Raw genomic sequence first — 16956 nt, 5'->3', positions numbered from 1 at the left:
ATAAAAAGTCGGAACCTGTAGTTGAGTTCAACTAATCTGATGCAAATTCATATAAATAATGTTCAAATGTTTTACTAGCATTTAAATGGGCATTATACCCCTTGAGCAACATGAGTTCAATAGGGCCTGTGCTATACATACATTTTTAATCACCAAAAAATCAATGATTTTTGTAATTTCAGGGAAATTCAAGCTACTTCACATTTTGGTCCCTGTGATGTATATATATTTCTATGAATTTTCAAAAGGAAAAAAACCTGCAGTAAGTAAAATGCCTCAAATACAGCAGAGGCTCTCTAGGGCACATCTGAGCAAGCACAGTGTGTGAACATGGCTAAAATGTTCTTAAGAAACTCACATGTTCCACTGGTAGCTGCTTCCTCATATACTATAATGAATTCAAAGAACTTTGTGTGCTGCAGTATTCCTTGGGAAGATTAAAGCTATGTAAACAAATTTATTAATAGAAACCTTAATTACGAAACTGAACTGAGTTCTCTTCAGTGTTCATGCAGCAATAAAAAGTTCTGTTAAGTGAGGCCCAAATGTTCTCTTATGTATTGGATCGTTCTTTGTTACACATTGCTGTATTTACTCACACTTGCTCTAAAGTAGAATTGGAATCTTAAAGCAAGATTGTTACTATTCTGAATATTATCCAACTGCACAATAAAAAAGGGGACCCGACTGTTACCCATGCTCCCCAATAAGCTTCAGTTGCTACTTTAAATAAAAGAAATATGAAAAACAAGGAAGTTGGAAATGGAAGTACTTTCAATTACAGTACAATAAATACTTTTTAAATAAAGCAAAATGCAGACAAGTATATCTGACAAACTCTTTATTTATTGAACTCATGTTGAACACAGGCATTCATTGTTCCTTTAAAAAGATTTATTGGTGACCACTACAGCAGCTGATCTGGCCTATTCTCAGCTAAAGCACTTAGCAGTGTCAAGGAGAATCAGAAAGCATTTCCTTTGTAAGCAAAAGTCACTTTGAACCCTAGGCACACATTAAACCCCATTTTCTTTTTTATCTAAATAGTTTATCCCCAATTGCTATTTGGCCTGACTAGTTTCATCAAGCCATATCCTTCCTAGCAGCTCTTTGTACAGTGCTGGGACTATTTGAGACCTAGACAAAAAGGTAAGATCTCTTATCAATACAAGGTCCACAAAAGCTGTGTGTAAAATGAAACCTCCACAACTGTGATGTGGGAGGGCAGAGGGTACTTGAGCATGGCAGTCAGTGACAACACTGCTACTACATTAACGGTGTAATGTATAAAACTATATCATTGTGCGCAGCGCTTAGTTCCTCAGAGACTGAAAATGTTGAGAAATCTGTATAAAATATGCTAGATCCCTTAATCAGCTATTCAAGGGCTGACCACAAGGTCAGACATGTACATAAGCAATAATAACTCCTATTTATGGGCTTGTTTTATACCTCCCAAAAATGTAAAGAGGGACAAAACGAAATGGCGCACGTAGTGCAGAGAAAATGTGTTGGCCACGCCCTAAATACCACTCATATTTTACAAAATTTGTCAGGTTATTTAAAGTTTGAACACATTTCTGGGGGTTTTATGTGTTATTACAGTTTTTCTAAAAAAAGGTTAAATTGCCCTCTAAGTTGTTAAGTTTTCTGGGCTCTCTGCCAAAAGCTACTTTTTAAATTAAATTTGAGAAACATTGTACCTTTTTTAGTGTTCAGTGCAGGAGATTAAAGGGAAATGAGGGATGTTTCAGAATGAATCTGGGACAGTTAGTGGAGTTGTAGGTATGTTGTTTAAGTGTGTTCTTACTATGTATTAAAAAGAAATAATGGCATGTACAAATGGGCATTTTATTCTTAACATACAAAAATCCCATTATAATTGATATAAAATCAATTGACTACAAATACTGTAAATGCACCTGATTCACTAGCAGTATTATGGATACCTTGAATGCAGGTCAGAGTGCTTAAGTAGGTGCTAAAAGTGTAAGGAATGTATGTTTAAACTTACTGGAAGTCAGCAAGTATTTTACCATTAAACTACCAAAGTTTTAGCAAGCGGATCTCTCTCTAAATGATCAACTCAATTAACCAAATATCTAACAATATCTTGTGTAAAAGGGGGTGGACAGGCATGAAGAGGGTTTAGAAGTTTGGATAACTTTGATTTAACAGGCAAGCTTAACAAAAATAAATATATATATACACACAAACATATAGGGAAACTAAATCCTCCTCATATAATCTGGGCAAGAAGAAATCTTTCTAGCATACTGATGCAATTAATATGGATGTACACTTTTCCCTGGCATATATACAATGTTACCTTTTCTGTTTTGATTAGCTTCATAATGCACCATGCAGTTGCTTTTATATAATTTAATTTTATGGTCTGATTAATTTTTCAATGACATAAAACAAAGTAAAATAGAGAGATAGAGATGGCAAGGTATCAGATGCTCAAATAATAAACAACATAATGAAATAAAGCCAGAAAACATATTTACTAGAGCTATTTTGGAAACATCAGGTATGAAGGTAATCTATTTACCTTCTGTGCTTTGTGCAGTCTATAAATGTCCAAAATGTTATGGCATTGCAAAATACTTCATTATATTTAACTGTGTTGCTACTAACCTACAGGTGCCTATGTGGACACAGCACCTGTGTCCCTTTCAATATATGTGAATGCTAGAACCCTTCAGGAGACCTAAACTAGAGCTCCAATAAAATATTAGAGCCAGATATTACATTTTCTGTCAACAAAGTATTTTGTACAATAAACTGTTACAAGTAAAATGTTCTCTCTCATGACTTCTAGCACAGGCTCAATGTCAATCACTGATAATAGAGGAATTAATGTCTCCCTCCCAACAGGGAAAGGAAAGGATTATTTTGTTGAGTGGTTCTGCTAATTATTTAAAAACATGACTGGGTGATCTTGATTAATTAAACTAGGAATCCAAAGGTTGCAAGTTAAAGGAGCAAATGCTACTACCACTATTAAATACTACCAATGCTATCACCAGTTTTTGTAACACTTGGATTATAAAAAAAAAAATCTGACTTACTTAAAGTCTGCTGCTAACAAATTAAAACCATTGTACAGATGTCCTTCAGCAGATATCTTCTTCAGGTATGAGAAGCTATCTATCTCAGATGTCAGGAAACTGGTCACCAGAGACCCTGCAAAAAGAAATATTATATGGAAGGTATGATGAGCAGGGTGTAACTATCCAATGGTCAGATCTGCAAAATGTTTGCTTTAACCCTGACGTGCTGGACATATAGGTTTCTATCTTTAAATTTGCAATTTAAAATTTTAAGTACTATTTTTCCATACTATAGAATGTCTTATTCTAAACAACTTTCATTTTTTATTTTTTGAATCATCTTTCAAATGCAGCCAAAAAACTAGATTCGGGAAGCTATGATTTTATTGTTCATTTTATTATCCATATTCCAGTCTATCATTCCAACCACTGTCTGGCTGCTAAGTTAAATCAAACCATAGCAACCAGAACTAAAAGGCTCTGAGCACTAAAACACTATACCTATACTACACCTACACTATTCTATCCTGGTCTGGAAACACAACTCAGCTCTAGCTACTCTTGGACTGGTATGATACAGAAGGAGCTCAATTTAATCACACCTTTGCTTATCCACTTTACATATGAAAAGCTGTAACTCACCAGACCTATACTTCCTAACATTTGAATTATTAAAGGACAAATTAGACCACATCCTGCTCTTCCCAACTACACCCAGTAACACCCTGACGCGTCCAACCTTCCAAATGCCACCCACTTTCCACAAAGCCCCACATTATTTCAATGTGAAAAGTATTTGTGCTTCATTGCTGGTAACTGGATCAGATTGAATGCAGGGAGTTTGTGATGTTTAGGGATAGTTTTACAAATGTTAAAGATTTTTTTTTTATAAAAAAGGTCTACTTACTATTTCCTCTCATAATTTACCATGTGGAGTGATTTGACAATATTCTGGGGTAACAGCATTTTGATCACCAATTAAATGCCATTGCCTTTAGCACACATAAGGGTAATTGCATTAAAGCACTTTGTCACCAGCAAAGAAATCTTCCCATTCGGCAACAAAGCACCTGAAAATATCTTAGCCTCTAATGAAAATCACTGCATGCAAAGCGTATAATCAGTGTATATGAAGATATAACCAGTTAAACATGAAAAAAATTAAAAGCTATTTAAACATTATAATGAATGAATAATTGTGAGTTTAGCTGATAAAGGCAGATGTATTACTTATGTGGATTATGGTTGGGAGCATACAAAACATAAGACTGTAAAACAATTGCACTTGCCAATAGCTGCCATAAGTGTTTGTTTAGAAGAAAGAAAATTGCCATATAGACCGTATTTCAGTGGCAGCCTCTGAAACAGTTATCCTGATAAAGTAAAAAAGGTAAAAAGCGAACATTAATCTAAAATATCTTTCCCGCAATACCCCCTATTATTAATGTTAAAGGTAAAATAATAATTAAAAAAAACCTCCATACCTCGGCCCTTAGCATGAAGGTCAATTTTTGGCTGTAAATAATTGGTGAGTGCAGCAAACTTTCCTCTTTTATTTATTCCTAGCCAAGTTCCACCTTCTTTTCCTGATTCCATGTCCAAACCTGTGGTGACAGATGTAGATAAGCACCATACCTTGGATTGATACCCTGATTACAGTAGCGTACACAGGCCAAGAAACAGTATATTATAATGAACAGATGTGGGCTGTAATTATGTCTTAATGAAGAATCACCTGCTGTGTAATTTATTAAAAGTGTTATGGGTAGGTAGAACTGCTGATCGTTAATGTAAGTACAACAGAACTCAAGAACATTTGAAGAATGCAATATTTAAAACCATAGTTGAAATTATGAAGCCTATAAGCAGAACAGACAGTCTTCCCACTAGTGCTCTGCTTATACATACCACTGAGTATATCATTATTGCTCCCCCAGTAATCAGCAGGCTTAGAAGGTCGGTGATAGAATTCATCACGATTGGCTGCTAGTATGAGTCTGTAATATATAAAAAAATTAGAAAAGTTAACTTTTTAAGACATACTGTATGCCTTCGCTATAAGAACCTTTTTCAATAGATCTATTCAGTAAATCTGTTGTTTGGAATGCTTGTGATCTTTCCAGATAAGGGATCTTTTTGTGATAATTTGTGGAAAACTCTTGCAAGTATTTCTTGAAAGTATTTCTAGAGGAGCATGAAAAGTCAGCTATGACCAGCCTGCCACATTCGTGGCCCAAGTGCCCCGTCCAATTAAAGGCTATCTCACTTCTAGCATAGAAGAGGGTCTTATGCAATCTATTTCTTGCAACAAACTGTGGGCATTCCCACACTTCATAAACGAAAGAGGCCTCTGGGCGTGAGTATCAATTGTGCGCATAGAATATTCTATAGATGCATACATTCATGTTGTGAAGAAGTTATGTATGAAATCCTTTATCTGCAAACTCAATGTCCAGAAAGCATCAAGTTACAGTAAAACTGTTCCCATGGAATACATATTAAGCAAATAATTTTAATTTATTGTATTTATTTTTCTTTTCTCTGCAATAATACAGCAGTATCTGTACTTTATGGTAAGTTGCATAATACCATATTCCAATGTAGCAAAACTATTCTTTTAGGTTTATTTAATGTTCAAATGTTTTTTAGTAGACTTAAGATTTAGTAATTCAAATTACAAAAAAAACCCTTATCCAAAAAAAAAAAAAAAAAAACTCAGTTTCCAGGCATTCTGGATAATATATCCCTACCTGCTGATGATCTGTATGATTGACTGTTATTCAATTGCACTGGTTCATAAATATCAATGTACCTTACAAGGGTACTGTATTAAAGTAATACTGACAATGCAATAATAAATCTGTGATTAATGCAGACGTGCCACCCCCAAGGAATAAGTATCCTGAGATTGCCACTTTGCTTTGTCATAACTGCTGTATTTTCAGAGCTCCAGCTGCCTGAAAGTACAGACCCATCTCATCACTATGCATGGAAGTCAAGTTTCTGCGGCATTTAGAAATCTGATACAGTGGTATCACTATTGTATTTAAGCTATTTATCTTCTACCTAGTTTATCAATAAGTGTTTTGATAGCAAGTGTATTTTATTACTGATATTAATAATCAGCACAGTCAACTATTTTCATTTTTATCACATTTAAGTGTTTTATTCCAACTTTATTACAGATTTAAGGACTAATGCCTTACATAAGCAGTATGACAGTTCTTACATATGAATTAATACAAATACACAGACAAGACACTTTGCACCCATAAAACCATTTTGATCATCATTCACTGTGTGTTTCAGAAAAACATATGTAAGATAAACCTTTGTTTAAATAGATTATATTGAGTTACCCTTGACTATGAGATCACAAATCCAGCAATCAAGAAATGCCCAGCAATATGACAAAAACAATAACAAATGGATATTATGGCTGTAATGCAGAATCTAGTGTCCGGAAGTACTGAAGTGGATTACAAGGTGTCAATAACTGCAGAAGAGCCCATGTTTTTTTCATTCTGCCACAAAGGGTAATAATTTAATCCATGATATTATTTGCTAATTAAGGGCTTTTGAAGCTACATGCTGAAAACTCTTATGATTGTCAGGCTTACATTTATCCATCTCCTGGCAAAATGATAAAGCAGTCAGTCCAAGCAGTTGTCTGAACACAGGCACAAGGCTGACCTCCTGTTAGGCAAACACAGGGTGCCAACAATATACAGAGATAAAAGGATGTTCAAAGGGCCTTAGAAGAGGATGACTGATCTAACTGATGTGGCTGCTGTTGTGTTCAGTAGCAAAGCTGTCTGCATACTGCAGCTAAAATACAAGCAAGTGAGCTATTCCCTGCTTATTAAAATATATTAGCATCCAAACCTCATGCATTCGGCATGTGGTGATAAAATGCATACACTAAGCTAGTACAATGTGATTAAAATAATAATAAATACATTTTCACTGCAGGGATACAGGGAAAAAGTATTAAATATAATATTTTTTGTAGGATATATTCAAAGCGATTTCAAACCAATATGTGACTTTAATGCTCTCAACCACTGATAGCAACCATTGTTTTGTTTTTTTTCCCTTAGATTTTAACATGCTAAGTTGTTTTGTTTGTATTGAGGGCCTGTTGATGTTTCACCACTGTATCCTTTGTTACTTTTCTTAGAAAACAATTATAATCAATTAATGAGAGAATAAATTAAAGTTCAATAGGGGCAATAAGAAAATGGTGAAAGCTACAGAGTGCCATATAAGCCAATTATATAAGCAAATGCAAACTGCTGTAATTTAATGACATTCAACCAGAGAAGTAGATCTCTGTAAGTAATGTAACACAAGACTGCACACCAAAAAGAAAACCACGGAACAGATCTGAGTAAAACAAACAAGATTTATTCCAAAAACATGTCCAAAACAGAAAGCATTATGTGTTTAGTGTCTGCTGGCACGTATTTTTATGCTAAATGCCAGAAGGCATGAAACGTATAAAGCTTTCTGTTTTGGACATGCTTTTGGGATAAATCTTGTTTGTTTTATTGGGCCTGTTCCAGTCTTGTGTTACATTACTTATGGAGAACACAGAATCCACTAAGATAGCAGATACACCACCCTGCAACCTCTACTCACTGCAAGAGTGTCTTTAAGGAACATGTAAAGCCTACATTTGCCTACAATGTATATCAGTTGGGCACATCTCCCTCACCCAAATGGCATCATTTGTACTGCATATATCCCCTCCATTTGCCAGCACCATCACATTTTCCTAAAGCAAATAGCAGCTTTCACCCGGTGGCCATTTTTCCTCTGATAAATGGCCACCATTGGAATAATTAGATTCATTTAAATCTGCAAACAGCATACACACACAGACCCTTATTCAGCGTACATTTCAAGAATGCAGGCTCACACAAGCAGAACTGTCTTTGATAAAAGTTCTGCTTTGTTTGATCTGAGCTCAGGAGAGGAGGTTAGGAGAAAAAGATTGAAGCAGACAGCTAGAGCTGAGTTTCTATGGAACCACCAATGCCATCTCTTCACTGACTGACTGGAGGGTGTGTTTACTAATCTGAGCTTAGAACAACTGAGCATGCCCACAAGTCAGAAGTCAAAGCAGATTCCTGAGGGAGGGGGCCGAGTGGGTTACAGGAGGAGAAGGAAATCTAAGTGATTAAGATGATGTTGCAGCCTTACTATTAACCTCTGGACAACCAGTGTGGCAGGTATTGAAAGATTTTAATGAGGCTGTTCACTGATTACATTTTTGTCATGATTTTTATGGTGTACTTTTTATTTCTAAATTACACTGTTTACATTGCAAATAATTTACTCTACCTTTTAAAATTATATTCTTGAACCAATAAATGTTTTTTTTCAGCTGTAATATTGGTGTGTAGGCAGCCATCTCAGTGCATTGTGCCTGGGTCTGAGCTTTCAGAAGGAGCCAGCGCTACACATTAGAACTGCTTTCAGGTAACCTATTGTTTCTCCTACTCCCATGTAACTGTAGAAGTCCCAAGTCGGACTTGGATTTCTTACTATTGAGTGCTATTTTGATACTGGGAGCTGCTATCTTGCTACCTTCCCATTGTTCTGCTGATCAGCTGCTGGGAGGGGGGTGATATCAATTTAACTTGCAGCATTGCAGCAAAGTGTGACTGAAGTTTATTAGAGCACAGGTCACATGTTTGTGTATTTGAAAAATGGATTTCAATGGAGGATTCTGCTGGAGAAGCTCTATTAACTGATGCGTTTTGAAAAAAAAACATGTTTTCCTATGATAGTATTTCTTTAAGCATCTCCAGTCCACCCCCTTCTGTGCCTTCAATGACAGGTTTGGGTCCAGTGCTTGTACCATTTTTGACTAGCTAACAAACCAGACTACAGTGGATCTATATGATAAAAAACGTGTTGGCTGCACATAGCTCCATAAATGCATGCTTTTTTAAAAATAAATGTGAGGCCATTATCATTTCTTTCTGTGGAATGCAAATAAATATAGGTGGGCTTTATTTAAAGTGGTCAAGTTGAAAATTCTCTGGATGATAGCATACAACTATGACATGCATAATTAAATAAGGGTATGGAAACAGCATGAGTGTTTTTAAGAAATTAAAAATTCCTTAAAAATATGGAATTAAATGGCAGTTACAAAAACATGAGGGCTCATTTACAAATAAAAGATACAGGAAATGCTAAAAATTGTGCCCATTAGAATGGCACACAATGTGCTTTTTCCTATTTTTGCTTATATATAATAGCGATAGGGGATCAATTTTACCCTTTACACAGGGCACAGCATGGCTATCAAAACTCAATGTTGTGCCAGCTGAATCACATTTAACTACATGACATTTGTTATGCCACCTGATTTATTCAAGTAAGCTGCATCACTGTGAATGTGATTTATTAACTGGAACAAATCTTTGCACCACTGTGTTCTATCTTGCAACAATACAACATTCTTTTGAAAAATTTCAGCATAATTGTGCCTGTTGTGTTGTAGGTAAAAACTTGGTGATGATTTTTTTCACTTTGCACTCTTTTGATACTGGGCACTATTAGGTTTTGGTCTATGTGCCTGAGTAAATGTTCTTAAGTATCTCTGTAAATCCACATTTTCTAAAAATAATCATACAAAAGACATTATGCTTTAGGCTTATGCTTCTGGCAGGCATAAAACTGATTGCCGAGAATACGGCCCACTACTGTCAATTCGTCCTACCTTGTGACTGCACCCAAATAAATGGAATACACTTAGGTGCAGGCACATGTAGCTGATATCCGCCAAAAAACACGAGACTTTTCAGCAGATATCGGCTACATGTGCCTGCACCCGAGTGTATTCCATTCATTTGCGTGCAGGCACAAGGTAGTTAACCAGTTTGGTTTACCATAAATACAATGCATGCTTATTTTAAAAGCAATAATATCCATTTTTACCAAATGCAAAAAGTAAAATAAAGTTAACCTGTGTTTTTTGCAATTCTTAGATAATGCAAACCTCCCAACATTTTGAAAAATGGAAAGAGGGACAAAAAGAAATGCGGCGCTCAGCAGTATAGTAATACAGTAGGGAATTGAATATAACCTGCTTGGCATGGTCATCTTATCCAATGTTCCCTAGCTAACTTATGGTGGTTAAAATTTCCAAGTACAGGTATCGGACCCCTTATCCGGAAACCCGTTATCCAGAAAGCTCCGAATTACGGAAAGCCCGTCTCCCATAGACTCCATTATAAGCAAATAATTCAGAATTTTAAAACTGATTTCCTTTTTTTATGTAGAAATAAAACAGAACCTTGTAATTGATCCCAACTAAGATATAAATAATCCTTATTGGATGCAAAACAATCCTATTGGGTTTAATTAATGTTTTATTAATTTTTTAGTAGACTTAAGGTATGGAGATCCAAATTACGGAAAGACCCCTTATCCGGAATACCCTTGGTCCCGAGCATTCTGGATAATGGGTCCTATACCTGTATCACTAAAAGAAACAATTTCCTGTAATCTACAGGAAATAGTCCAACAAAACCATGCCCAGACTAGCTCATTCTGCCGCAGGGAAGTGCCAAACTGTGCCTTAACTCCTGTCGGTGGAATACATGAAAGAACCACCACAGAGGAACACAGGACAACTGCCTGTGTGTATGTGGTTTTTGATAGCATGACTTTTGCAAGCATGGCTTAAAGTGATACTGACACTAAAAAACTACTCTTCAAAATATGAATGTACATAAAAAAGTTACCTATAGAACATGTTGATCATTTTTCGCTGATAGGGCTGCTTTTGTAAGTAATTGTTACTTGAAGTTCCAAAACCTGACTGTTTTGCCAACCTGACTGTCCCTTCCCAGCCTGTCAGTTATAGCTTCTAATGTGAATAGACTACTACTGCACAAATATGGCAGCCCCCTCATAAAGAAACATGGGGGATCAGACAGGTCATGTAAAAGCATAGGGCAAATATTTTTATGGCAAAATTATAAATATCATGCAAAGACAATGTTATGATAGATGTGAAAAAGGTTTCATTTCTGGTGTCAGTATCTCTTTAATCATTCCCATAATTTATGTCATGTAAGCTATATGCCACACATTTGCTAACGCTTACATTTTTTCCAATTCGGATTTTTTAGTGCATAAAAAAAAGTTGATGATATTTACTATCTGACAAAATGGCTAAAAAATCCAAATCCAACAATTCACCAGCTAAAACTTGTGGAGATCATGTAGAAGTCAAAGGCAGATGGTTCTTTCCCTTCCCTGGAGGATTATTCTTTGCACTTTAGATTCAAATTTTTACTGCTATTTTTTTGTACGACAGTTTGAAAAAGTAGAGGTTTCAGTGCAACAATTCAAAAAAGTTGCACTTTTTCCAGTGTGTACTTTTTCAGAATAGACTATTTAGTAAATGTCAGACATGGAAACATGTCGTGGAAATGAGTTTATTTGATGGTCATTCATTGTGAAACATCTTGACAAAGGTTCTATATCAGAACCGTAACGTTGATCTAAAGATGATCTTTTGAATAAAATACAGAAATGGAATACAACGGAGTGCGCATTAATTCTATTGCTGTATATGTAATCCAACTGTAGTGCAGCACATGGATGAACTTTTGAAATCCATGTAGGTGAGTGCGGATGAAACAGACAAGGATATAGATTATATATATATATATATATATATATATATATATATAGATATATATAGATATATATAGATATATATAGATATATATAGATATATATAGATATATAGATATATATAGATATATATAGATATATAGATATATATAGATATATAGATATATATAGATATATAGATATATATAGATATATAGATATATATAGATATATATATATATATGTATGTATGTACACAACAATGTGTATAAACTATATTGTGAATAAAAAAGATAAAATGTTTATATTTTCTACTCTTTTGGAACCCTTATGAAGACAAAAGCAGGCATTTGTCAGTAGAAAATATACATGTACATAAACACAAGCGCCAATAATAAAATATACATTTTATCTTGTCTTATTTTTTACAGCCATCCCATGAAAAACTACTACTAAATAGGGCAAATGATGCTGTCCAGAATCACATCTGTTTGGAAGGATTTACTGGCTTACAGATAACTTGGCCCATATTTAAAAGGACAGTAATGTTGAATCCAAATGCTTTTAGCCTGGACATGCCATCTCCAATCATGTCTGTGTACTGTAAGAGCTGAATCGGCGGCTCCAGCAAAGGCCACACCTGTCAGCAATTATGTACTCTGATAGATACACTGAAGTCAGGGGGCATGCTGTGATGCAAAGGGGCAACTGGTGCATCGCAGCACATACTGTACAGTAAATGCTATGCTATCCAGGAAATTAACCAAGAGCCTTTTTATACAAATTAAGTACACAATTAAATGATGATGTAAAAAAAAGTCAGTTATGGCAAGCATGTGTGCACAAGTAAATACGGTACTTGCTGATTTCTAAATTGTCTATATTGTTGGCATCATTACTTTTTTATTCAATGAAAACATCTGGAACAAAAGAAATTTAACGTGTTACAATATGTAAGGCCAACATATTTATGTTTTTACTGTAATATCTGCTATCATTCTACAGAGTGAAAATGATAGCAACCAACTATTAAAACACACAGAATCATTTTATCAATGCATTTTAAAAGTGTTCTCCTATTGCATTGTAAAATAAAAAAAAATATTTAAAAAATCATCAGGATATAGATAAGCACACCATGATTGTAGTATCTCTGCATATTTAGCCAGATTTCTATTTCATGTAGCAAGACATATAAACAAATATAGATTTTAATACATCTAACATAGAAGTATCTAAGATGTGGCAAATACTCTCCTGTAAATGCATTTTGGGACAATGACCAAATAGATCTGTCAATAATAAATCAAACATTAAGCTGGCCATACACTGTCAGATCCACTCAATTGGCAAGTTCACCAAAAAAGCAGACTTTAAGGTGAGCCATTCCTGCTTTCCACAATCACAATTCACACTGGCATCCCCAGTACACAAAGACATAGGTACCTGTAGGCATTCTTGGAAACAGGACGGGGATCAAACTTAAAGAAAATGATGCACATGAGGATTTCCTTGAGGGTAGGTACTATTCACTGTTGTGCTATTGCATGGAATATGTTTTTACGTCAAATAGCAACCTGCAGATAAAATGTTTAAAAGAAAGAATTATATTTCTGTTCTATTAACCAGTTATCTAGAAAGCTCAGAAACATAGAAAATCAATGCTATTTATCCTATTTATTTACAGTGAAACCTCAATTTTACATACCCTGATTTCAAGTTTTCCCACGCATAAAGCATTTCCTCAATTTTACATTTTTCCCAGATTTTACCATTATTTTCTGGTTGTCTGAACATGTAAAATAGGGGTCCTACTGTATATCTAAATGTTTTTAGCAGACTTAAGGTATGGTGATCTAAATTGCAGAAAAATACTTTATCTTCTGAAGTTGCCAAATGATATGCACACCTAAGCTGGGCGATATCAGAGTAAGCTGACTGAATTACAACAACACGAATAGGCAGGCTTGTATCTATGTATAGATGCCCAAAGGCCCGTGTGTCTGTATAATCAATAATCACTTCCACTAATGTTTGTATATATAGTTTATGTATGTGAGTGTATAGATAGGTCAATATAGGTTTGTGTGTGCTGGGTTTACTTGGAAGGGTTGAACTTGATGAACTCTGGTCTTTTTTCAACCCTATGTAACTTCAGCAATTTAGGGGTGTGGTTAGGTCCAGTGCCTAGGGTGGAACCAGACCTAAATACAGCCCTGTAAATAGAACCGTTTCAGAGCAAGGACCACATCAATTAACTGATATAGTGCCCAATCTAATGGAAAAATCAAGCCTGCCTGATTGACAGCTGGCTAATTTTAGTCCAGATATCAGTCAGGTAGGCCTGTTGGGGGTCCCCATACACCAGAAGGTAAGATGCCGAATTGTTTTGAAAGACCCCAATCGACAGCCTAAATCTGCCTGTGTATGACGACCTTAACCTTTTGTTCTCAAAGACACATAAAAAACCTACCAGTTCTGCTGTATTTTTATCAATCTTCGTAACACTCTTCTAACTTATAGTAAGAGCTGCCGGCCTGCTGTAGTATAAACAATAGTATGTTCAATCTTTTTGATAGCTGACATAAGACCTTTTAGGGTTCTTCTCACTCTCTGCAGTAAAGAAGTTTTTTCAGAATGAAAAAAATAGTTAGATAATGTATACAAAATACAACTCATTATGCAACTTAAAATACCATTTTCAGAAGTAAGGTAATTAATAAACACTGTATGCTGTTTTTAAGCACAAAAACATATTATGTTTCATCTGGTTAATGTGATCAAAAGCACTGCATATCAAGATCTGCCATTGATTAAATTAAATAAGATCCCTTTGAATCCATTTACAAAGTGTGATCAGCATACTAAGAACTACATTCTACCTAATGGTAACCTTACAGCTAAACTACATGGGAGATTTTTGTAGGATGGCGATAGATTAAAAGAACCTAATCCTACAAGTCCCATGTAGTCACATGGGTAAAAATATAATGAGACTCTGATGTGTAAAGTACATGGAAGATTTGCAATCCAACACAACACACGTCAGAAGGGAATGCTGTCTGCTGCATTTGCACCAAAATAAAATCTGATGGTCTGAAAGGCTTTTTCTTTTCACTGAAATACACTGACTGTCGGATGTAGATGCAGAAACAAAACCCATCATCTGACTAGCATCTAGGCTGTGGAAATCATATAAAATGTGACCAACAAAATCTAATTTAAATCTCCTGTGTAGTTTAGCTTTTAGCAATCATCCAATTATCACCGCTTGCTCAACAGTGAGGGGCCCATTTACTAACCATCTGATTTTTAGCTCTAAAATAAGAAGTAGTGCTTTTTGCAAGATTTACTATGTGTCAAAATGTCTAAAATCTGAACCCGACAGTTTGCGAGCTAAACTGGCCTAGCTCATGTAGAAGTCAAAGTGGCAGAGGTCCCTTCCCTTTCCTTAAAGATTTTTTTTGTCTTGAAACTTTAGAGGTTTCAGATTTTTTACACTGTTTTTTTGGGTGACAAAAATAATGAAGTAGAGGTCTTGGTACGTCAATGCAAAAATTTTGAGTTTTCAGTGACAGTTTGAAAAAATTGCAGTTGGTACACGGACTTTTCATATTGGATTTTTTTACTAAATGTCAGACATTTGAGGAAATAAGTTTAGTTGAATTTTGAAATTAAAAAAAAAAAGAGAAATTATAGAGTTTTAGTAAATCTGCCCTTACTTGTTATGGGAAATGCCACAAGTAAGCAATAAAAGAATAAACGGTAAAAAAATTTAACAGTGAGAATCTAAAAATGTAATAATATAATTCTGAAGCATTCAAAATGTATTCACTGTTAGGCTCATGGCACAAAGAAGCATATTTATTAAAGAATATCTTTAAAATTACTCTAAACAACCCCCAGAATAACATACCTTAGTCCCTGCATTTAGTCTGATCTGGTTTCTGACTTATAAGTTGAAATCTCTTTCCTCTTCTTCCTGGTACAGTGTGAAGCCCCACCCCCTTTTCCGCCTAACATATATATAAGGAACTTTAACCTGCAAAGCTGCCTTAAGGGGAAATTCACCTTTAGATTAACTTTTTATATGAATTGTACAGCTATGTTGTCATACAATTTACAATTGGTCTTTATTTTTCATAATGTTGTAATTATTTAGCTAGGGTACAGGTTACCATAGCAATCAATAAGTGGTTTGAATGAGAGACTAGAAGATGAACAGAACCTGAACAGAAATTTAAGTGGTGAAAAGTATCAATAATAACAATACTGTAGCTTTACATAGCAATCATTTTTTGTGTGTTGGGGGTCAAAGTTGAAAGAGACAGAATAGGAAAGCAAATAAAAAAACATTTTAAAAAAACAATTGACCAATTGAACGGTTACTTAGAATTGGACATTCTATAACACATTAAATATTAACTTAAAGGTGAACTACCCTTTCATATAAAGGGCCATCAAGTAGTCAAGACCAACAATTGCGCTTAACACAAGTCCCCTAATTGATTTTGACAGGATTGGCTCATTTACAGAAACACTTAAAATTCACAGTACTTTACAGTTTTGTGTCTTAGACCCACCCAAATTGGGGTGATGTATAGGTAAGAATATGGAGGTGTTAAGGGATTTTAAAAAATAGTATATTTATCCCCTTTTCACAGTTTGTCAGCAGTCTATTAAGAAGCCCTCTGTATAATGAGCTGCTCTTTATCTCACAGCCTAACAGCCTGCAGTTGGGGAAATGGAGGGTTTGCTTGTACAAAGGGTTCGCGGTGCACTGCTGATTTGTTTTGATTGTGCTCATATGAGTCATGAAGTACATTGTAGAATGTGACTTCAGTTTCATTTTTAGATTCATAATTAACAAAAATTTTATAATTAGAACATTAGGCACAAAGTAAATTCAGCACCAGCCCTATTCATTGAACTTATATTGAAAATTGGGGGTATATTCACTTAATTAAAACCCTTGCTCTGAAGGGCAGGACTTTTCAGGTGGACCAAAACTACATCATATTGTTACAAACAGCTATGTAAGATACCCAACTATGCATTATATAATAACTGAGAAATGTACCCTTACACTCTAGTTAAATATACCACCACTTCATTATTAGAATGCTTCTAAACAAACTAAGCATTTGGATCCATGGCTCCCATTTGCATATATGGAGGACTTCAATTTCCCAATGAAGGCCACACTAAATCATTTGCTTACTCAGATTCTGGCTCCACAACACTAGCCTCGGGGCAT

General features: G+C 35.1%; 1 protein-coding gene across 3 annotated transcripts in view; it reads right to left on the bottom strand.

Moving 5' to 3' along the window:
- tango2 (transport and golgi organization 2 homolog) overlaps nt 1–16956 on the bottom strand; it is a 63046-nt gene that overhangs the window by 31903 nt on the left and 14187 nt on the right. For 2 of the 3 annotated variants that reach the window (XM_012959343.3, XM_012959347.3), the window contains exons 2-6: nt 14173–14312; nt 13146–13276; nt 4965–5053; nt 4541–4660; nt 3075–3189 (exon numbers count right to left, since the gene is read on the bottom strand). In XM_012959343.3, the coding sequence (XP_012814797.1) occupies nt 3075–3189; nt 4541–4660; nt 4965–5053; nt 13146–13201 (380 nt within the window). In that variant the 5' untranslated portion in view covers nt 13202–13276; nt 14173–14312. 3 annotated transcript variants of the gene reach the window in all.

The sequence above is a fragment of the Xenopus tropicalis genome, chromosome 1 (assembly GCF_000004195.4).
Source record: "Xenopus tropicalis strain Nigerian chromosome 1, UCB_Xtro_10.0, whole genome shotgun sequence".
NCBI classification, from domain to species: domain Eukaryota; kingdom Metazoa; phylum Chordata; class Amphibia; order Anura; family Pipidae; genus Xenopus; species Xenopus tropicalis.
Note: the sequence above shows the minus strand (reverse complement) of the source record. Positions and strands in the feature narration are given on the sequence as shown.